Source organism: Thamnophis sirtalis, unplaced genomic scaffold (genome assembly GCF_051295495.1).
Source record: "Thamnophis sirtalis isolate CommonGarterSnake01/CBP01778 unplaced genomic scaffold, rThaSir2_p1.2 scaffold_5, whole genome shotgun sequence".
NCBI lineage: Eukaryota > Metazoa > Chordata > Lepidosauria > Squamata > Natricidae > Thamnophis > Thamnophis sirtalis.
Genome location: NW_028261385.1, coordinates 114,479,602 through 114,502,150, shown reverse-complemented (window position 1 = coordinate 114,502,150; position 22,549 = coordinate 114,479,602). Strand labels below are relative to the sequence as shown.

Sequence of the window (22,549 nt, the reverse complement as noted above, 5' to 3'; positions counted from 1 at the left end):
TTTGCAGGCGGCTAGAACTGGCTACTCACAAAGGATCTCCCCAGACTTGTTTTGATGAGCATGGAGCGACTGATGGTAGTTTGCGTCGGCTGCGGCCGCTCAAACTAGCATTAGTCGTCCCGTGTTCAGCAAAGCAAGCCCGGGGAGGTCCTTTGTGGGCGGCCAATCCTAGCCGCTTGCGCCTGGCTCTGCGGCTGAAATGAACCCCCAAAGCCCCTGCCGCCACTCCTCCAACAGCACTGCCGGATTTGCCGCCCGACACTGCGGCTGAGGTGAAGCCGCCAAAGCTCCCACCAGCACCCCTGCCCATGGCAGTGGTGCCTCCACCTCCACGCGGAGCACCTGAGCTGAGCCCCGCGTTATCCCTCCCCCTTCCTCCTCCGTCATGCTTTTGAGGAGCCATGAGGCCGCGGGAGCCAGGCTGAGGCATTCTTTGGACGTGCTGCAAAGGGTAGCTTCTTCGGCTACAGCACCAGACCAGCCTCGCTCCCGCCCCTGAAGTCTAATGCTTTGGCGTGTCCTGTGCTTGGATTCCCCAAACAGCGCACAGAATGACCGTTGACTTACCTGAACGGTCCTTCTATGTGCGCTGTGAGGGGAATCCAACCCCACCTTCGGCTTCGGCTGTTCTGGGCCTGGACTTCCATTTTTCCTATGACATTCTGACTTACCTTGACTTCTAGACTTATTTTGTTTCTCTCAAGCCGGCTGATTCTTCGTGCAAAACTGAACCAGTCCAGTCAGAGGAGGCGTGGCCAGTAATTTGCATAATTCAGTCTCAAGGCTAATGGACAAAGTTAACCCATGCTTGGATTCCCCTCGCGGCGCACATAGAAGGACCGTTAAGGTAAGTCAACGGTCGTTTTTTCTTTCTTGTCTTTCGTAAAATGTGCCCAGACAATACACTGTATTTAAAATATTGATATATAAATAAATAAAAACTTGACACATACTGTACAAAAAAAAAAAGAACTCATAAAAATTCAAGATAGGAGCAATAGTTTTCATTTTCTTGTACCATCAACTTGGATGAATAGCTATACTTCTTAGTTTATCTTCTGAATTTATTTCAAGATATCTAATTATGGTAATAGTATTTCTTAAAGTTATTCTTACTTCTCCATCACTAATTGCAAAGGTAACATTTAAAATCAGATTCTTTGTCATTTAAAGAAAACATCAGCTAACAACCCTATACTTATCTGCTCATTCATTTGTCCTTACCCTGAATATTTGAAATAATAAGTTTTATAATAATAACATTAACCATTTTTATTCTATGAAAACAAACTTACTGATCACTGGGCTTGTCAATGCAAATAATTTCGCAAGTCCTAAAAACAACAGAAATGAACACATCTGGTTATAAAATTTGAAATTACACCTTAATATACCATAATTTTCAGAGTATAAGGCGCACCTTAATTTGGGGAGAGTAAAACAAGAAAAAAAGTTTCTGCCTCTGCCTACCAGCATCCATCAATATAAATCTGGCTAGCATCCTTGCAGCAAACAGCGGGTGGAATACTGCCAATCAGCTGTTCCAGGCTGCAGGGATTGCGACACACCACCACCGCCTCTGTGCTTCGCATTTTCAAGTGGTTCCAGGCAGTGGAGATCCTCACTTCCACTTGTTTTGATAACGATCTTTTTATCCATTTAAAACAAACCCTATCAAACTATTCTATTTAACTGGAGAGGGTGGGGTGGAGTATGATTTTCATGGGGGCAGAAGGACTTGGCACCAAAGGCTCCACTCCCGAGATGTCCCATTTTCCTACTTATAACCGTAGGCATTGAAAGCCTGGCTTTCTTGCAGCAAGCCCGATAGAGATGCAGCACTTTAGTCCTTCTGGATGCTGCCATCTCATAAACACGTTGCCAAGCTTCCCAGCAAGCCCGCTACACCCGAAGGGACTCTGAGGAGCATGGGAGTCAGGATTCGGTTGACGAAGCAGGCACTGCGCAGGAGGCAGTTGCCGTGATCTTCATTTCAGAACTGCTGCCTTCTGCACGTCCGGTTGAAGATCCACCACCCTTTTCCTTACATTCATACAATAGAACGAGTTTATTATCATGACAGCCATTCGAGTGGAAGGTGAACTGCCTCCGCTTCTGATTGTGCTCCATCTGGATGGGGAAGCTGCCACTGCTGGGTTCCCCCCCTCCCCTGCCGCTGGCTGCTTTGCCTTTGTCCACGCATGGTGGGGAAGAGCTCAGAGGGGAGCTCGGGGGGAGGGGTGGAAAGAGAGTGGAATGGGGGATCCATCCCCCCAATCCTGTTCAAGCGGTCCTTGCAGGCCAGTTGTCAGGGGAGTGATCCATGTGGTTCTCCTATCAGAAAACATTGTAATGGGAAAAGTAGGGAGGGGAATCCTCCAGCTGTGAAACCTGTACTTGGTGATAGGAGCCAAAGCACACCAGGTTTTTGGTATCAAGAAGAAAGCTTTTTCGGATGGCAGCTCCACTATTCCCTTCCCGATTACAAAAGCTTTTCTTCTGTCTAATACTCTGAAAAATACGGTATTTATAATAGCTTAGAAGAGATGGTTTTCCTGTGGGGGATAATCAGAACTGATTATAGTAGCAAAAGTAATTTTAGTGAAATTGGGCTGATGCACCTCAGGATTCATAATTCAACAGGAAGGACCCTTGCTGACTATGTTCTTGAGGTGATCTGGCAGTCCTCAGAGCATAAGAAAAAAAGTTATAAACATTTAGCTGTTATCAAACTAAAAAAAAGCAAAACTCTAACTTATTACATCTCATATTACATCCATCAATGTATGTTCATGTTAAAATATTTTTAAACCACTTATTTAAAAATTAAGTGATGAACAATATAAAATAATAAAACTCATAGTAAAAATATTATATTATAAAAAGAATATAATAAAACCAACATTCACTATCAGAGAACCTAGTATGTATTTAGGATGGTTAGTGTCCCAGGGTAATGCAATCACTTTTTGTGATCTTCTGAGAAGTCAATGGGAAAGCCACATTCACTTAAGAACCATGCTGCTAGCTTAACACTGCAGTGATTCACTTAACAATGTGACAAGAAAGGTAGTAAAATGGGACAAAACTCACAACTAGATTTTAGAAAAAGCTGGTATGGTTATACTCCACTCAGTATTAAGGATGCAGCTGTCGAGGTAGTCAACACTATTAAATATCTGGGGGTGCAGATAACTAGCAATCTGAACTGGTCTTTCTACATGTCATCCTTAGTGAAGTGTGCAAACCAGCATCTGCATTTCCTGCATCAGATGAGGAGAGCACATCTTTCTCCCCCTCTCCTGGCCACTTTTTACAGAGGCACGATTGAAAGTGTTTTAATAAACTGCATCACTGTTTGGCTTGGTGGCAGCAGTGCCTCAGATAGAAAATCCATACAGAGTGGTAAGGACAGCCAAGATTATTATAGGAAGCTCACTTCCTGTTACTCAGGATACTGCTTATAAACACTATGTGTTTAGAGCGCAAAGCATTGTTAGAGACCCCACACACCCACTTCACAGTCAGTTTCTGTTGCTCTCCTCTGGGCGGATGTTTCCAAGTATTTCTAACAAGACTACCAGATTCTGTAACTGCTTTGTTCCCTATGCCATCCATCTGATAAACTAGCAAGATTTGTTTTTCTCACCATGCACATATATACATCCGAACTAGACTGTGTTGTTTCTCTGTGTCATATAAAATATTTGGGTATATGCATAATTTTGCATTTATTTATTTTGTCATGTTTATATAGTGTATATTGGAGGTGGTGAGTGATCCTTTGAGAGCTGTATGCAATGAAATTTCATTTTAATGTATGCCAATTAGTATACATTCAAAATGACAATAAAGTTATTGTATCTAACTGTCCTGCTTACCAACAGAAATTTTGGGCTCAACTGGGATCATAGGTTGAGGACTACTTGTATTTGGGTAGCCTATAGACTATCAGTATGTGAAAACTTTAATTACTGATTGACTATGTATGGAATGGATATCTGTTTCTGCTCTGACCACAGGAGCTGGTATGTGTTGTCAGTTTCTTAAGAAATAGGTCTCTACTTGTTCAAGTAAGGTGGCCAAAATTCCACACCATAAGTCAACATTTGGGTTATTTTTGCCCTGAATGCTTTCTCTATGGGGGTCAAGGTATCTGGGTATAGTTAAACAGTTTATATAGTCTTTTAGTAGTTAGTACTTATTTTATTTTTAACCCCAAAGGGCAAAAAAACTTGGAAATCAGAAATACCCCTTATAATGTTTTCTTCTTCAAATATACATTAGATGGTGAACAAGTCAGAAAGTTCAGGATTAAGCTACAAGTTTCCTTTTTTAACAATTGTTAATAGTACAAAAGTGAAATAATAATGTGATTCCTGGTTCTGATTCAAACAACAACCTTTAAATTTCACAGCAATAATATTAAAAACATTTGTCCTAATTTTCTTACCAGCAATTATAAATAAAGCTATTTCATAACATATATTTAAGTATTGCTTAAGCATAAACTCCTTTTTAAAGAAATCTAAATTTCAAAATGCAATAGATAATGAATATTTTACCTTGTAAACTTTTGGTAGAGTACTAAGAGTACATCATATTTCCTTTGCAGACGTGATATAGTACAGTCCATTTTAGCACTAATTGTATCCATGTTGACATCTATTTCTTTAATCAAGTGCAGAAATTTGCATACACTGCAAGAAAAATAGAAAGAGAGCAACCAAATCATTCATTTCTAACGTTTACTAAATTAAATTTTCCCATTCCTATATTATATTCCATATTATAACAGTGACTTTGTTTTCATGTCTGATATTTTCTGTTAGTATACTATCTGTCTCATGTCTGATGTTTTCACACCCTAACAAATATAATTACAGTAAAATCTCCATAGTTGACCATCTCCCTAAATTAACCTAATTTTCGTAGACTGGGCATACACTATATATGCACAATAGAAAACCAACCTCTCTATATAATCCAATTCTGTAAATTGTATCTTGACCACCTGGAGCATGACACACAATAATATTAATTTACTCAACTTGACCTGTTGAGTCCAGTCTGCACCAAGGCAAGTAAAGTTAAATGCAGAATTGGTAGCAATGAATTTCTTTCAAGACTATCAAAGAATACAATATTTTGGACTTTGATTCATCAGTTTAACAATGATAATTATGGATTCATTTCATAATACAAATTGCACAGTCTTTTTTTTTTTGCACTTCATTTTTTTTCCTTTTTCCGGATCAATAAAAAATATCCAATGATAAAATAAAACAAATACACACATAACACAGACATATCTGAGCCATTAAACTACATCAGAAATTCAACCTCTTGAGCAAGGCATAATCAAAACATTCAAAATGCACTACTGAGCCCAGCTTCTGCAGTGGGTCATTTCTAAAATTCAAAACTATGGTTCGTGTGCAGAAGCAAAATTATCTGTTTCATCAGTTACTGCTCTAGATGCAATTCTCTGGATTTTTTCTGCTTGGAATAAAGTTCAGCCTGAAACAATACAGAAGTGCTTCAAGAAAGCTGGATTTGTTACAACCCAAGGGCAAGATGTTGCAGCCCTGCTAGACAGTCTACCTCCCATGGTGGAATTCGAGGGAGTAGATTTTGAAGATTCTGTTGCAATGGATGACGATGTGGTAATCCGCAATGAATCTGACCCAGAAGCAATTTTCCAATCAGTATTGACCAAGGTACAACCCAGTGGAAAAGTGCTGGAAGCAGCTGATGAAGCAGAAGAATTAAGTGAGGAATTAAATATTCTGAAAGAAGAGGATGTCAGTCATTTGATAATGCAGTTAAAGTCATTTCCGTGGAAAAATGCCCAGGTATGGTGAATGGTATAACTAGCACTGAGAGTGCTTTCTCCTCTTACCTTCATAAAGAGTAAGAAACAGACTAAAATTGACTTTTTTTCAGAAAGAATGAACAAATCATGACAATACATACTTAAATGTATTGATTTTGTATGATACAGTGTTGTATGAATTAATTTCCTGTGTTTTCACTATGTGTGTTTCTGTATGACATTCTCTAATAAAAGCTGTATAATAAAATGAGGCGTGTCTACATATCAGTACAGTCGTTCCATATGTTGACCACTTTCCTTCAATCCCTTGGGTGGTCAACTTTCAGAAGGTTTATTGTATATTATACAGTTCTTCAACCAAGATAAATAACAATTAAGAGTAATTTTTGTTAAATCCAACTTTCCCTAAGTTCAACATTCTTCCACCAAGGCAAGTGTAGTAAAATCTTTATAAATGATCCTACTTGCTCATGGGGTGAGGAGGAAGTTGAAACCATCTCAGACATATTACATTATAAATTCTATAGGGACATTAGATTTATTTTCATTTTGCTCCTAATAGAATTCCCTGGGAGACTATATATATTTTAATATATATACCAATTAAGGTTTGTAATTAGTGTCACAACCCCTGGTATGCCCAAATATGGGAAGAAGCAGACTGCTTCCATTCTCTGTCTATCGGCTCGTCACAAGAGACCATCCAGACAGAAACCCAATATTTTTACTGTTGCTCTTTTTACATTTGTGTTGTATTTGTGCTGATAAATAAACAACACAATTAAGGTTTAGATCTACATTATCTGGATTATAAGTATAAGTAAGTATAAGTATTATCTTTATTGCCATTGTACTTAAATACAACGAAATTGGTTTTAACTTCACTGGTGCAAAATTATAAGAAACAAAAAAAGAAAAAGAAAAAAAACTAGTGTGTGCATGGAGTGATTGTGGTTGTATTTAAAAGTCTCACAACCCACGGATAGAAACTATCTTTAAACCTGTTTGTTCGGATGGCTATACTTTCATGCCTTCTGCCTGATGGTAGAAGTGCAAAGAGACACTGACCAGGGTGTGAATCATCTCTGAGTATCTTCCTTACTCTGCTAAAGCAGCAAGATCTGGCGATGTCATCCAGTGGTGTCAGAAGGCAACCAATGGTTTCTTGTGCCAAATTGATCACTCTCTGTAGTGCCTTCCTGTCCGCAGCTGTTAAACCAGCATACCATACTGTAATACGATATGTGGGGGCTCTTTCTATGGTGGACCGATAGAAAGAGGTCATCAGCCGTTGTTCCACCTGATTTATATAGATGTATTAATATAGTAATAGAATAATAAATATTATTTTGTGGATTATTTTGTTAGTTGCCATATTATCTATTTTCTTTGCTTTGCTTTTGTACTTTTAAATGTTGCTATTGATTGAATATTACCAATCAACAGAATAATTTTATTATATCAGTCAGTAATGTCTAGCCATAGGGACGTGGTGGCTCAGAGGCTAAGATGCTGAGCTTGAGCAGTTTGAAAGCATGTAAAAATGCAAGTAGAAAAATAGGGACCACCTTTGGCGGGAAGGTAACAGCGTTCCGTGCACCTTCAGCATTTAGTCATGACCATGGTGACATCTTTGGACAGCGCTGGCTCTTTGGCTTTGAAATGGAGATGAGCAGCACCCGCTAGAGTCGGGAACAACTAGCACATATGTGCAAGGGAAACCTTTACCTTTAATGTCTAGCCAAAAAAAGTTAAGTACTTTGCTAGTAGTTGAATTGTGATGATCAAAAAATCCCAGAGCAATAGGTTGAACTTTGAAGTTGAAAAAAATCATCCCATTAGATCAAAAGAAGCAATGGCAGTCAGCTGCTGCACTGATGTAACAGATATGAAGAGGAACTGATTTTGTAGAGTACAGTTGATGAATACAAAGAACTGGAAGTACAGAATTATAAATAAAATTGCTAAAACATGTATCAGAAAGTATGAAACAGTTATTGAAGTTGTGGATATACATGATGCTACAAATCTATAGTGGTGACATCCACAATTTATGATTCAGAGTATAAAGAAAATAAAAGCAGTTTCCTCAAATATCAAATAATCTGTCTTAATATTTTTTCATCCAGAATCATATTTTTCTCTTTTTTCTTTCACTTCTTTTCTTTGCTTCTGTGCTCATGTTTTTACACATCCATTCTTGGTGGTCCTCCAGAATGGCTTGTCCCATGTTTAGAACTTCAAGCCACCTTTGTATCCAGCTCTGATTCTGTCAGAATTTCATCTGTTATATTTTTACATTTATATTCTGTAGAGATTTATCCAAATGAATAAACATCCTGAAATGCTGGCATTCAAAACAAATCTACCAAAATCTAATTCTTCTCCCCACTTACTGTACATCTATCCTATCAGATCCACAGGAGAGTATGCTGCGTGTCCTGTCAACCAGGGAGTTCCACTGGGCAGTACCTAGAAGAAAAGCCTTTTTCTGTGATCCCATCCTATGGAACATCTCCCTGCCCCCAACGCAGAAGAGACTGGCCCCAACCCTGTTGGCCTTTGAGGCCTTTAAAACATTTTTTTTCAATCACATGGCTTTATGACAGGGGTCCCCAATCGCCAGTTCATGGCCCAGTGTTGGGCCACAGTCTATTGGAAATTTGGTTGTGTAAGCAGCAGGCAAGCATGCAAAGTTGGATTTGCACAAGCAGTGTGTGCGTGCGCAAAACCATCCCCTCTCCCCTCCTCCCAGGTCCTCAAAGCCAGAATGGTTGGGACCGCTGCTTTATGACAGTTAGGGTATATTTATGTATATTTGCTACATTTTTACTCATTTTTACTTGTTTTTGTTTTAATTTTAATTGGGTGTTTTACTGTTTTTTATGTACATATTTTGATTGCTTTATGAGGTACGCTACCCACGTTCACTATAAGATGAGTGGCTATATAAATATGATTAACTAAATAAAATAATTACCCAACAGAATGAATAAAAAATGAAAGTAAGGAAAGATGATGTGGAAGATGCTTGGAATAAAATGAAAAGAACTACAGTATGTAAGTGTGCCTTACATAATTCTGTATTACTGAGCAGAATTACTGAAATGGGTGAATGAATAGATTGAAAAGAAGGGAACAACTAAGAAAGTTCTGGTTGGATGGTATTGATAAGATGCTTAAAAGTGATGACTATATTATGGTGATTTATGAGGTCATGTATGAATGAGCAAGCCAATGAGCAGTAGCAAGTATCAAAAGACAGAAAGATATTAAGATGTGTAGTAGTATTAGTTTTTCCTTTTCCTTTATCTCACGCTTTTAATTTCTTTGGCTAACTAGATTTTACCCATTTTTTGGACTCTGCATGCCTTTGTTTATCCTAGAGGGAAACAATGTGAGGGATATGTATAAATGAACAGTTTCTTCAAGAGGCTCAAATAGCAGTGGGAGAGAGGCTAAACAAGATGGTAGAACACTTGAATGTCTTAATCCGGTTTCCCTCAAAATTAGCAATCCTACTACTTTAACATGTAATTTATTAATTACTGATTATGAACACTCATATAGATCATTTAAGGCAATATAAAAGATGCTTCTCTTCATGACTCTAAATAAAATTTATGTATTCTTTAATGTCAAACAGACATAACTATAATTGCATAACTTTACAGATCTATGTGGACACAAACATACCTAGTAAGGGTGTGGCTAGCTGATGAGAGCTAAATAGCTTGAAATAGATCTATACTAGTCTCCCTTTATTTATTTATCAGCACAAATAAAAAAACACAAATATAACAAAGGCAACAGTAAAAATATTGGGTTTCTGTCGTGATGGACTCTTGTGACGAGCCGATTGACAGATGATGGAAGCAGTTAGCTTCCTCCCATAATTGGGGCTTACCAGGTGTTGTAAAAATCTAATAGATACCTTTCACCCTGGCTTCGCTGATAACAGGATAAGAGCCTGTGGCCTAATGGCTAAGATCTCTGCCTGGTGTGCCTAGTATGCCATATAGCCCAGGTTCAAATCCCAGTAAGGGTGTGGCTAGCTGATGAGAGCTAAATAGCTTGAAATAGATCTATACTAGTCTCCCTTTATTTATTTATCAGCACAAATAAAAAAAAAACATACCTAATTTTTAAACATTTCAGAAGTTCTGTAAAAGTGAATGTCATCTCATCCAGGTCAACTGCAGCCATAAAAATGCAGATGCCCCACAATTCTTTTTTTAGCTGGCTCTCCTAGGAAAAAAGGTTAGCTCAGTTGTATTATTTAGAGCTGTAATAAAATGAACAATATCAGATCAAAATTTATGTTCAATATAATTGTTTTACATAGAACTTTTGCAGTTATATTTATATAGTTCATCATCATATATTCTATTATCAAAGTAAGTGGACCAACATCTATCAGTTTATAAAAGGTAATTGCTGTTGCTGTATGTATGGGGAACTCAAAAGAATTTTTAAGCTATTTTTATTTCAAACATAATAATAACTCAGCAATACTTAAGAATGTGCTTTTTAGGATCAATCAAATATTGCATTATTGCAATCAAATTATTGCACCAAAAGAAAAGGGAGATAATAGGAAAAAATGGATGACACTCAGCTATATGTCTCAGCCCATGGTGAGTTAAGTGATGCCATATCCTCCCTCTCGCAGTGCTTGGAGGCTATTAGGGACTGGATGGGGAGCAATGGATTGAAACTAAACGCTGGCAAGACTGAATAGCTCTGGGTTTGGGTTTCTTTGGCCCAAGGAAACTCGCCACCTTTGGCCTTGGATGGCCCTGTGCATAATCTAGGGGTTCTCCTGGACTCTCGACTCCTGCTCAAAGAGCAGGTGACAGTTGTGGGCAGGATGGACTTTGCTCAACTGCGGGTTGTGCACCAGTTACACCCTTTCCTAGACCAACAATACCTACTTGCTGTCACTCATGCCCCAGTCACTTCCCGTCTTGACTATTGCAAAATGCTCTACCTGGGGCTGCCCTTGAAGAGCATCCAGAAGCTCCTGTTGGTGCAAAATGCAGCACCACACATGGTTTTGTGCAGACCTTGGTGTGCACATGTATCACCTCTCCTGCAGGAGCTGCACTGATTGCTGATTTGCTTCCAGGTACAATTCAAGGTTCTGGTTGTCATCTTTAAAGCCCTTCAGGGCTTGGGACCAGGTTATCTGAGGGACCGTCTCTTGCCGGTCACATCTACCTGATGCACCAGAGCGAGAAATCAAACAATGTTGCGGGTCCCATCCCCGAGGGAGATACACCTGGTGGGACCCAGAAGAATGGCTTTCTCTGTGGTGGCTCTGTCTCTCTGGAGCATCATTCCCCCAGAGATTAGAATGGCCCCCACTCTAACACTCTTCTGGAAAGCACTTAAGACCTGGTTCTGCCAGCAGGTCTGGGGAACGCAGAGTGAGATGGAGCCCATTAAATGGCTCGTATGTGTTGTCGCCAGGGCAGGGGGTTATTTTATTATATATGATTCTCTCTTTGATTGGTTTTATATGATGTTTTTATATTTTTGTAAGCTACCTCGAGTCTCCACATGTGAATAGGCGGCAATATAAATCTCCTAAATAAATAAATACAGGTCTACCTATAGATGGGCCTTCTGTTTACATAAGGAAGGATTCAAAGTTATCGAAGTTGCTGGCCATAAATAGCAACAAGCAATTCTGAAATATTAGCACTTTGCAATCATTTTAGCATGGAGAGCAAGAAACTAAACACTACTTGAACTACAAAACAAAACTGTCTAGATTTTATCAGATGTGAATTAATATTATTTTAAAATCAACTTCAGTTCATGAGAAAAGTGAAATAGTACTAAAAATATAAACAAAAACTAAATAGGGGGGATGAATGTACATGTATTTGTATTATTGTCCAAAATGTATTATGGTTATTACACTGTGATTTTAGTTAATAAAATTACATACTTAATAAGCAAGATATACTCACTACATCCATTTTTTCATAGGTCTTCCAAGCAGTTATTCTCACATTGTCTGTTATGCGTAAAGCATCACATAAGGAAACAAAGTCTGTTTCAGCAAACAAAAGCCTAGCAAAGAGAAATATGTTACTTACAAAATTGAATATTTTAGATACTTGACAGATTGTATAATTTTGTGGAATGTGTACTACACTATTTATTTCAGCATATAAGGTACTGACTTTTCACTTCCAATACTTTTTTATTTATCAAAAAACCTCGTTTTGATAAAGGCAGTGTGCCTTTACCATTGGGGTGGACGGTGTTTTTTTGCACGAGAAGGAACAGGCGGGAGGGGTGATTGCATTGCTGGCCTGCCGCTGTTTTTGCGGCAGGCTCTTTTTGCATGGGAGGGAAGGGCGGGAGGTGGAAGCACTTTGCTTCACCTGCCGCTGTTTTTGCGGTGAGCCCTCTTTTTGCCCCACAAGCTGTACCAGTAGGTGGTACAGTGGTAATGGCGGGGACTGGTTGCGCATGCGCTTAAATAGTTGGGGGCGGGATTATTTTGGGGGGAGGGCTTATTACGGTGCATGCTCTGAAAAACCCGATTGGGCTTATTAGCAGGGCATGTCTTATTTTCGGGGAAATACAGTACATACATACATACATACATACATACATACATAATCTTATTTAATCAAGTCCTTAGATTCTCAGGCTATGGGTTATAGTGGATAAAGGGACTCTTTTAGAATGTTTGGTCTATTAGTCTGCCATTCTTTCCCCCCATTTTTGTTTTTAAACTATACAATTACTGTTAGTCATGGACAGTCTATAATATATACATACATATATGCATAAAAATGAGAGTGGAAAAAAATGAACTTCCAGGAGCTACCTTATCAGTTAAGGGGGTGGGAGGGAAGGGAAAAAAGAGTTGGGGTTTTCAAGACTACTTACTCCCATAAAATAGTGTTTGGGCTATTTTTTTAACTTGTGCTCTATTTTTCTAACTTCAGCTACATATGTTCATATACAGGTAGTCCTCAATGTATGATCACAATTGAGCCCAGAATTTATGTTGCTAAGTGAGAAATTTGTTAAGTGAGTTTTGTCCCATTTTATGACTTTTCTTGTCACATTTAAGTGAATCACTATAGTTGTTAAATTAATAACATGGTTGTTAAGTGAATCTGATGTTCATTGTCAGGTCACAAAAGATGGTCACATGACCCCCGGACACAGCAACTGTCATAAATATGAATCAGTTGTCAAGCATCCAATGTAAATCATGTGGCCATCAGCACGCCCCAACAATCTTAAGCAGTGGTGGGTTTCAAATTTTTTTAGAACCTATTCTGTAGGTGGGTCCTGTTTTGTGGGAGTGGTTCGGCTGGGCATGGCCAACTTGGAAAATGTGGTGAAACTCACTTAACAACGCTCTTGTTAAACAACCAAATTTTTGAGCTCAATTGTGGTCATAAGTTCTTTCTTCCTTTTTTTTCTTTCTTTCTTTCATCTCTCTTTCCTGCTTTCTTTTTCTTTCTTTTCTTTTTTGTGTTTCTTTCTTCCTTTCTTTCTCTTTCTCTCTCTTTCTGTCTCTCTCCGTCTCTCTCTCTCTCTCTCTGTGTGTGTCTGTCAGTCTCTCTCTCCGTCTGTCTCCCTCTGTCATTGTCTATGTCTGTCTCTCTCTCTCTGTCTGTATCTGTCTCTCTCTTCCCTCCCCCCATCTGTCACTCTGTGTATCTCACTCACTCTGTGTGTGTGTGTCTGTCTGTCTGTCTGTCTCTCTCCCCTCCCTTCCTCTCTCTGTTACTCTGTATGTGTGTGTCTGTCTGTCTCTCAATCACTCACTCACCCATTGTGTGTGTCTCTCTGTGTGTGTCTCTCCCTCCCTCCCCGTCTGTCTCGCTCTGTGTCTATCTCTCTCTGATTTCCTCCCTCCTCTCTCTCTCTCTCTTTCTCTCTGTGTGCCTCTGTCTGTCTGTCTGTCTCTCTCTCTCACACACACACACACACAGACACACACATACTGTGGTCACCTCGTTGAGTGTTCCAATCACATTTGAAACACTCAACAACTGGCCTGCATTTATGGTTTTTTGCAGCATTCTGAAGTCATAGGACCAAAATATATGGTTAAAAGTACCTGGCAGCTCTGCAGAACATCCCAAGACCAAAGCCACCACATCTGCCCTCTTCAGGGACAGGTCCTCTTCAGAAGCACAAGGCCCTGCTGGTCCCCTCACGTTCCTGGTCTTCCGGCCACGGCCCCACACCATGGAAAACATAGGGGCACGCACGCCCCGCACAATTACAGCCCGGAACAGTACCAAAGCCCCTCTTTCAAGTGGCCCTTCCTCCCTTGGAGGGCTTTAGAGGGAAGCTTCTGCAGAAGCCCAGGCGAGTGAGAACAAGTTCCTGCCGTTGCAAAGTCTCCGAGGCTGTAATTGTACAGGGTGTGCACATATGCCTATGTTTTCCACGGCGTGGAGTTGCAGCAAGGCTCTGCGCAGCCGGCGATGACTCCAGAGCCTATCCGGGAGGCAAGGAACCCCACTCCACGCGGATGGGCTCCAGAGTCATCACCGGCCGCAATGTGGTGGCATCCGTCTTGGGATGTTCTGCGGAAACACCCCCCTCCCAATAAAAATGCCGTGGGGAGTGGCTTTTTAACCAGGCGGCTGTCAGAGAGAAGAGGGCAGCATGCGCCCGTGGGCTTGTGCAACAGTCGAATCCTCGCCTCCTATTTCTTCTTTGGCTGCTGCACAAGCCTAAATGGCGTGCGCTGCCCTCTTCTCTCTGACAGCTGCCTTGTTTCCAATGAAGGGGGTGGAGAATGTGTTTTCCTCCCTCTGCATGGATTTTCCACCCCCTATTGGTAACGAGGCAGCTGTTGGCGGGGCAAGCAAGCAGCGACTGGGTGTGTGTGGGGAGCAAGCAAGGGGGCAGGCAATGGGAAGGAGCATTCCAGTACGTGGCCTCTGGAAGAACGGGTACTGGAAGACACGCTAAATTTGACGAACGAATGCGTCCGTACCGGGGCGTACCCCCTGAAGCCCACCCCTGGTCATAAGTGTGAAAAATAGTCATGTCACTTTTTTCAGTGCCATTGTAACTTTGAACAGTCATTAAGTGAACTGTTGTAAGTTGAGGTGTAATGGCAACTTTGTGACACATTTTGACAAAAAGGTGGGTTACAAGTATTGGTGATTAAATCATATAATTCTTAAAGATATTTCAGGCAAAATGAAACACAATTACACTTTAGTTTCTATTAGCAGCATATGCTACTAAAGTTAACTGGTATGTTGCATCAAAAACATTCTTTTTGGCCACTAACAATCAAAATAGGGAAATATTTGGCAGTTTCTTAATGTATTACTCCAGAATGTAGTCTTCCAAATAGCTATAATTTTGTTTGTATTCCACCTTTATTATTTTTACAAATAATTAAAGGCAGGGAACATATCTACCTCACCTTTCTTCCCCATTTCCCCATCTGAGGCAAGTTAAGCTGAGAGAAAATGACTGGCCCATGGTCACCCAGCTGGCTTTCATGACTAAGGTGAAAGTTAATCTCACAGTCTCTAGCCTAGTGCCTTAACCACTAGATCAAACTGCCTCTCTTCCAAGGCTTTTGGGAGAATATTTTGATGCCGTAGACAGTTCTTACAACGTCAGAAAAAAATCAGGCTGAAACCAGACTAGTTATTTAACCAAAAAGAACAGGTGGAAAATATTCCTCCCAACCTTCACAATGATTATAGTAAGTCTGTTACATCCTGCAGGATGGGAGAAAAAAGGCACAATTTAAAATTTAACTTCACTGTAAATGGCACTTGATACATAGCACTGACATTTTCATGTTTCTTTAGCATTTCTACAACAAATCTCTTTTCTATAAAGAAGAGTTGTGCGCCCTCCTGTTGTGCCTGCTCCCAATCTAGTCCAGTCTTGTTGAACAAAGCCCAACATCAAGTCACGACAAAAAAGGAGCCAATATTTAGCCAAACTTAGGTTCAAACTTTCACAACAAATTATACTATTCTAAAAATGCAGCTATGGCTCATCTGAATTTTACTAATCCAATACCAAATACTATCTCCTGGAAAGAGAGGGCTCATCTCCCACCAGCCTTGCCCTCAGTTTTCTTTTAATATGACTGCAAACACTGTTGCTGAAAAGCTGGATAGATTTGAAAATCACATAAAGTGTTCTTAAAAGATCACCTAAAGTGATCTTTTAATATTTTCCATAATATCTAAACAAGTACTTTCTTCTTTCCAGTTGTTACTTCTATATTATTCTCCTCCGGTTTTCTATTCCTTCTTCTGTTTAACCCCTTCCTAGGATATCTCCATCCTGGCTTTTCTTTTACTATTACTGTTTTAGGGAAGGAGTAGTCATATATCTGTGAAGAATGTATGGTTTTTACAGTATAGCAGTTAGAGAAAAGGATTTTACAGGAAACTAATTTTAATCAGTAATTATTATTTTGAGTTTGTCTTTCCTTTGCAATATAATTTCTTGCATATATATATATATATATATATATATATATATATATATATATATATATATATATTAATTACACACACACACACACAATTGTCGTTTGCAGGTATTTATTGTGGAGAGAGAAATCTCAAGAACTTGGCAATGTTTAGAAATTTTTTTCTGTTTCTTTTGCAAGGTCATCTATCTCCCAGGTAAAATTCAGATTATAATGAGCCTAACGGCCACAAAGGAAAGCTGCACAGGCAACAAGAGAGAGAAACATGATGTTCTCAATTCTATGCTTAGCAGCCATTACATCTGATCAATAAGGCAAAAGCTGAGAATGACACCTGTAATTCCTCTATTCTGTTAAATATCATTGATCTCAAAACTCAGCACTATCAGGGTGGGCGTTTATTTACATGTATGTTTGGTCTCCTGAGCATCTTTTCCAAGCCATCAAGCTGTTTCACTCCTCTTGGGACCTCGTTTGCCACCCATTCGATTTCCAAGATGAAATAAGGGCGACAGCTTTTAAAACGGGGAAAGGCTCGATTGCTAATTTTATTTTATTTAGATTATTTTATTTTCGATGTCACAAACAAGCTCGGGGGAGGCAAATGCAGCCATGAGTCCCAGAAATATAATTCCCTTAATTCAAGGAGTAATCGAGAGGTAGATGCCGCGAACTTCCTTCCTTGCACCGAAAAAAAGATGGCAACCTACGGGCCACTTAAAAGGAGCTGGACTGACGGATCTCTCTCCTCTCCCCTGACCCAGCTCTTGCTGCCCTACGCCTCACTCCAACCCCACCCTCCGCCCGCAGGCGACAGTTACCGAACTGACCTGTCAGGAGCCGGAGGGGCGGCGGCGGGCGTTTCAGATTCCCCCGCGGACTCGGAGCTGTCGTCCGTCTGGCTTGTGGGGACAGTTCCCATTTTCCGGGGGGGGCTGGTCGGCGCCATGTTCGACGTCTCCAGCCACATAGAGGTTGCCCCGGGAGCCTAGACGCTGCTGCAGAAAAGCCCGGCCGCTACCGTAGCCGCCTTCCTCAAAGCATCCCCGCCCGTCTCCGAAACCGCGGGAAAATGCTTCACGCCCCTCCCCTAGACGTCACTTCTGGTGAAGCATTCCGGCGGAGCCTGCCATAGAGATACATCGATGGACGCGCTGGCACTCAGCCGAGGCTTCCTGGGCGGGGAGCTGGTTTTCGCGATCTTGACGGTGTGATCCTATATGATCCTCATTTATCGTGTATAGCTTTTATGTACACTGAGAGGATATGCACCGAAGACAAATTCCTTGTGTGTCCAGTCACACTTGGCCAATAAAGAATATTTTACTCTATTTCAGCCTTGCACCCACCAACCTTGTTCCAAACTGGTCACATTTTCTCGGAGTGACGAGTGAATCCAAGCTTTAATTCTCAGAGTTTCTATCTCTGCAACATTTTCGGAACAGGGAAGGAGGGAAGCAGTGAATCAAACCCGTTCTTGCGTAGTCTCTCTTAAGAGGCCCGGCACAAAGAAAGGAGGAAGGCGACCACCCGGGAAGAATAAGTGGATGTCAAAAGTTGCTTTAACGGCAGGAGTGTTTGCTGCTACCCTTTTCTAGCCCTTCTGCTGAAGTCCCGGAGGCTCCCTAATGGGAGCCAATAACCACTGACATGGTTTAGTGCAGGGGTAGTCAACCTTTTTATACCTACCGCCCACTTTTGTATCTCTGTTAGTAGTAACATTTTCTAACTGCCCACCGGTTCCACAGTCATGGTGCTTTATAAAGTAGGGAAGTAATTTTACTTTATAAAATTCATAAAGCAGAGTTACAGCAAACCCCTACCGCCCACCATAAAAGCTGGAACACCCACTAGTGGGCGGTAGGGACCAGGTTGACTACCACTGGTTTAGTGACTGCTTTTATGCTGAACAGTAGATGTGCCAACAATTATTGCTGTCGACCCTTTTTGCTGGGCGGAAGCTGATGTCCTTGTGCGTTCCATGCAAGACTTGTTGTGACTTGTCGCTTTGCCTCACCAAGTCAACAAGGTTGGTTCTATGGAAGTCATAATCCACCGATCATCAGCTAACTACTTTTATGAAAATTTCACATGATCACAATTCAAAGTGAATAAATGTTCACACAGAAGTAATCCGAATTTAAAACTTAGTTCAAATCGAAAATTACAATAATTTAAAGGGTTACACAATGTGTTACCACAGAATTTTTATATTTGTAACCCACTTTTATTACTTTTACAAATAATTCAAGAAGGCAAACCTATCCAACGCACCTTTTTCTTCCTGTTTTCCCAAAAATAACCATGCGAGGTGTGTTGGGCTGAGTAACTGGCCCAGTCACTTATAGCCAAAGCAAAACTTAAAATCCACGAGTTTGGATGGAGGGTTATTTAAATCTGACATAGTTTCTCAAGCCTATTTTTCAAACCAAGATATTTTCATTATATAATCTACAAATTCCAAAGATCACTAGGTCTCTGCAGATGAGGCTATTGAAACTACAGCTCATATCTTACACTATATTTCTATGAGGCTCATAAAACTTGTCTAATAAATTACCTGACAAACTTGATCTTTTTATGTGCAATCAGATTAGATCAGTGATTTAGTTATCAGATTAGTGGTTTAGTTTCCTTGAACATAACCAAAATCCATTATACAGCCTGTAAAATACCTTGAGTAACACCACCAATTCCAACCTTCTTATCCTGTTTTGTGTTTTTATTATTAACTATTTCTATCTGGACCATAATAAACTACATTTGGATTTTATTCCCCTTTTTTCAGTTCTTCTAAAGTAGGATATAAAGTGAGATTTGGACATTAAGAGTGAACATACGGGGTCAGGCTGGATAGCCTCTCGGGGGACCTTTCATCTTGTTATTATAAAGGAAAAGACGGAGTTTGAAGCTTGCAAAAGAACAGGAAGTGTGAATGCCTAGCTGCAGAGTTCAGTTAAAGTTCTTACAAAGCCCTGTAGCCATTATTTCATTTTCATTTCATTTCATTTCATTTATTGAATTTCTAGGCCGCCCAATCTCGAAGGACTCTGGGCGGCTTACAGAAATGAAAAATTATTTAAAAGAATTAAAACAATGAGACACAACAAAGTTAAGAAAAAGCACAACATACACCCAATCCAAGAGGGGCCAGATCTCAATCAAGAGGTCAACGGCCCCAGGCCTGCTGGCAAAGCCATGTTTTAATAGCTTTGCAGAAGGCCATGAGAGTAGGGAGGGCCCGGATCTCTGGGGGCAGCTCATTCCATAGGGCCGGAGCGGCAACAGAGAAGGCCCTACTCCTAGGTGTCGCCAGCTGGCATTGTCCCGCTGAAGGCACCCGGAGAAGTCCCATCCTGTGCGATCTTATTGGTCTAAGGGAGGTATGTGGCAGAAGACGGTCTCGCAGGTATCCATCCTAGGCCATGTAGGGCTTTAAAGGTGATAACCAGATAACCATTATGAGACTAGAGTGCCATACCTGTGGCCCAGACAAAAGGGGAAGCAAGACAGTATCTGCTTATAAGGCTTCTTTCCTCAAGGTAACCAATCAGAAATGGGTTAAGTATTTCCGTGTTGTGCTGCTTTTGACAAAGTATAAGAATGTGTGCTCCCGTTAGAAGAGTTGTTCAGAAGTTACATGCTTGCTTTGACTAGCTTTTCTGAACCTGGCTGCCAAATAAACTTCTTGATCCTGAAACGTCTAAGTCGTTATTTTCTGCAACATTTATGGCAACCGCGGCAGGACCTTTCAATGGCTGATTTATATAATTGGGGAAAAAAATCAAATTCCTGCTTAGAGAGAAAATCCAGATGAAATGTATGTTCTTTTTGCATCCATTTTTTACCACCATGGCGGTAAAGATAAGGCCCCAGATGCCACCACAGAAGAGTCATCTGGACCAACAACCTCTGGAAGAGGATCTTCAACCTAATGTGACGAAGTTTCCTACCAATGGGGAGGCTTTGGAGGAGGAAAATGCTGAAGATGACTCAATGGTGAATGCACCCATCCGCCCCTTCACCTTCCAAGTCAACTTCCAAGTACCTGAGACAGGGATGGAAGGGGAAGTTAAAGCAGTTGTGGACACAGGTTGCACTCGATGCTTAATCAGCATGTCAATTGTCAAGCAACTAGGCATACGCACAAGACCTCTAGCCTGTCCCATTTGGGTTGAACAGTTAGATGAAACGCTAATTGGAGGGGCACCAGCCACGCTAATAACTGAACTGGTGAAGTTACAAGTGGGCCGCCACTAAGAGTTTCTCAGATTCATTGTGGCTCCAGAGATACCGGAATCAATTATCTTGGGGCTTGCATGGCTTGACAAGTGGAAGCCTACAATAAAGTGGGAAGACGGTAGTAGGAAATTGCGTTTGGGCCGCTATCATCGGTGGAGGAAAAGGGCCAGCCAGGGATGATTGAACCCAAGAGCCCAGAACCTACAGCACCTGCAGCAGAGACAAAACCCAGGGGTCCAAGACGTACCAAAAAACTTGTTGGGGGATGTTTTCTCAAGAATACCGCAGGACGACAGTAAGGGAGAAGTTGTTCACCCCATCATTTCTTCCTCCCACCAAAAGACAGCCCAAGTCACTAACCGAAGCCAGGATAATCTGAGAACAGCTATGAAATTGGTGCTCCCAACAGACCAGTGGCTCAACAATAACCAGGAAATCCTAACGATGGAAAATGGATTAGCCTGGAAGGGGTCCAAACTGTACATCCCCGCAGGGTTGAGGCTGGATGTTCTACAGCAAAGCCATGAGGCAGAACTAGGAGGCCACTTTGGATTCCTAAAAATGCTCCACCTCGCCAGGCATCAATTTTGGTGGCCAAGGATGAAATTGGAGGTAGAAGATTACATTAAAAAGCTGTGCTACTTGCACAATGATGAAACCACTGCCGGAGAAGTCCCCTGGACTGCTACAATGAGTGGCCAGTCCTAACCGACCATGGGAAGAGGTAGCAATGGACTTTGTCGGCGAACTCCCAGACAGCAGTGGGAATAGAGTAATCTGGACAGTTATTGATTTGGTTTCCAAGCAGGCACACTTCATCACTTGCTCAGGGTTGCCGTCTGCAAAGAAATTAGCGAAAATGTTCGTGAAACACATTTATCGCCTGCACGGAGTGCCCAAGAGGATCATTTCAGACCACCGATTCCAGTTCACAGCCAAGTTCTGAAGAGAGGTTCTGAGGTCCATTGGGTCCACACAAGAACTGAGCTCAGAGATTCATCCCAGCATGAACTGTGCAGCAGATAGGGCCAATGCGGTGGTGGAACAATACATCCGGTGTTATCCGGACTATCAGCAAGAAAACTGGTCGGACTTGCTACCCTTCGCCGAAGTGGCGTACAACAATGCGGTCCACAGAAGCACTGGATTTACTCCTTTCCAGATTACCAGTGGCATGGAATTTGTTCCCATGCCTGAGGTGCTTAGAGAACCTTCCTCCTCCATGTCTCTGAATGAATGGATGGACACGCTAAAGAAAGGATGGGAAAATACGAAGAAGGCTTTAGCAGATGCGACTGAAGCCTACAAGAAGCAAGCTGACAAACACCGCTTGCTCCAAAACCCCTTCCGTGTGGGAGGGCAAAGTTTTTGTATCTACCAAATACATAAGATTAAGAATGCCTAGCAAGGAATTTGGTCCAAAATTTATAGGTCCATTCCCAATAGTGAAGATAGTTAACCCAGTTACAGTTTGACTCAGTCTACCCAGAAGTCTAGGAAAAATTGGCCCAGAATTTCATTGTAGCTTGTTGAAACCAGTAATTGGGTCTAGCATAAGAGCATCCACCCAAGCTTTCTTTCCTCCTGTAGTGATAGAAGGGGAAACACAATCTGAAGTGGAAAAAATTGTAGACTCCAGACTGAATAGCAGTTAGATAGCAGTTAGACTTATATACTGCTTCATAGGGCTTTCATAAGCGGTTTACAGAGTCAGCAAATTGCCCCCAACAACAATCCGGGTCCTCACAGGGAATAGGGGTCGCTTACAGTACTTAGTGCATTGGAAGGGTTACCTTTGTCTGAAGCTACTTAGGTGAAAAGCTGTAACCTAAAAGTGGAGGTTAGTAAAACAATTCCATGAGAAGTTTCCCGAAAAGCCAAAGGTCCCCCTGGGGGGGGGGGGGGTGTGTGGAGAGATGGTTAATTTTGTTATGTTAACTTTTATGTTATTCTCTTTTCAGGAAACGTTTTTCTTCTGAGGCCACCTGTCAGGCCTGCAATTA

The 22,549-nt window shown here is 41.1% G+C and overlaps 1 protein-coding gene across 1 annotated transcript in view; it reads right to left on the bottom strand.

Annotated features, from left to right (window-relative positions):
• Positions 1 to 17,375, bottom strand: part of LOC148045581 (retinoblastoma-associated protein-like) — a 62,956-nt gene extending 45,581 nt beyond the window's left edge. The window contains exons 1-5 of the mRNA XM_087716647.1: positions 17,135 to 17,375; positions 11,815 to 11,917; positions 9,975 to 10,084; positions 4,566 to 4,700; positions 1,296 to 1,334 (exon numbers count right to left, since the gene is read on the bottom strand). Coding sequence (XP_087572773.1) covers positions 1,296 to 1,334; positions 4,566 to 4,700; positions 9,975 to 10,084; positions 11,815 to 11,917; positions 17,135 to 17,274 — 527 coding nt within the window. The 5' untranslated portion in view covers positions 17,275 to 17,375. The remainder of the gene's footprint in view (positions 1 to 1,295; positions 1,335 to 4,565; positions 4,701 to 9,974; positions 10,085 to 11,814; positions 11,918 to 17,134) is intronic.
• Positions 17,376 to 22,549: the final 5,174 nt, after the last annotated feature.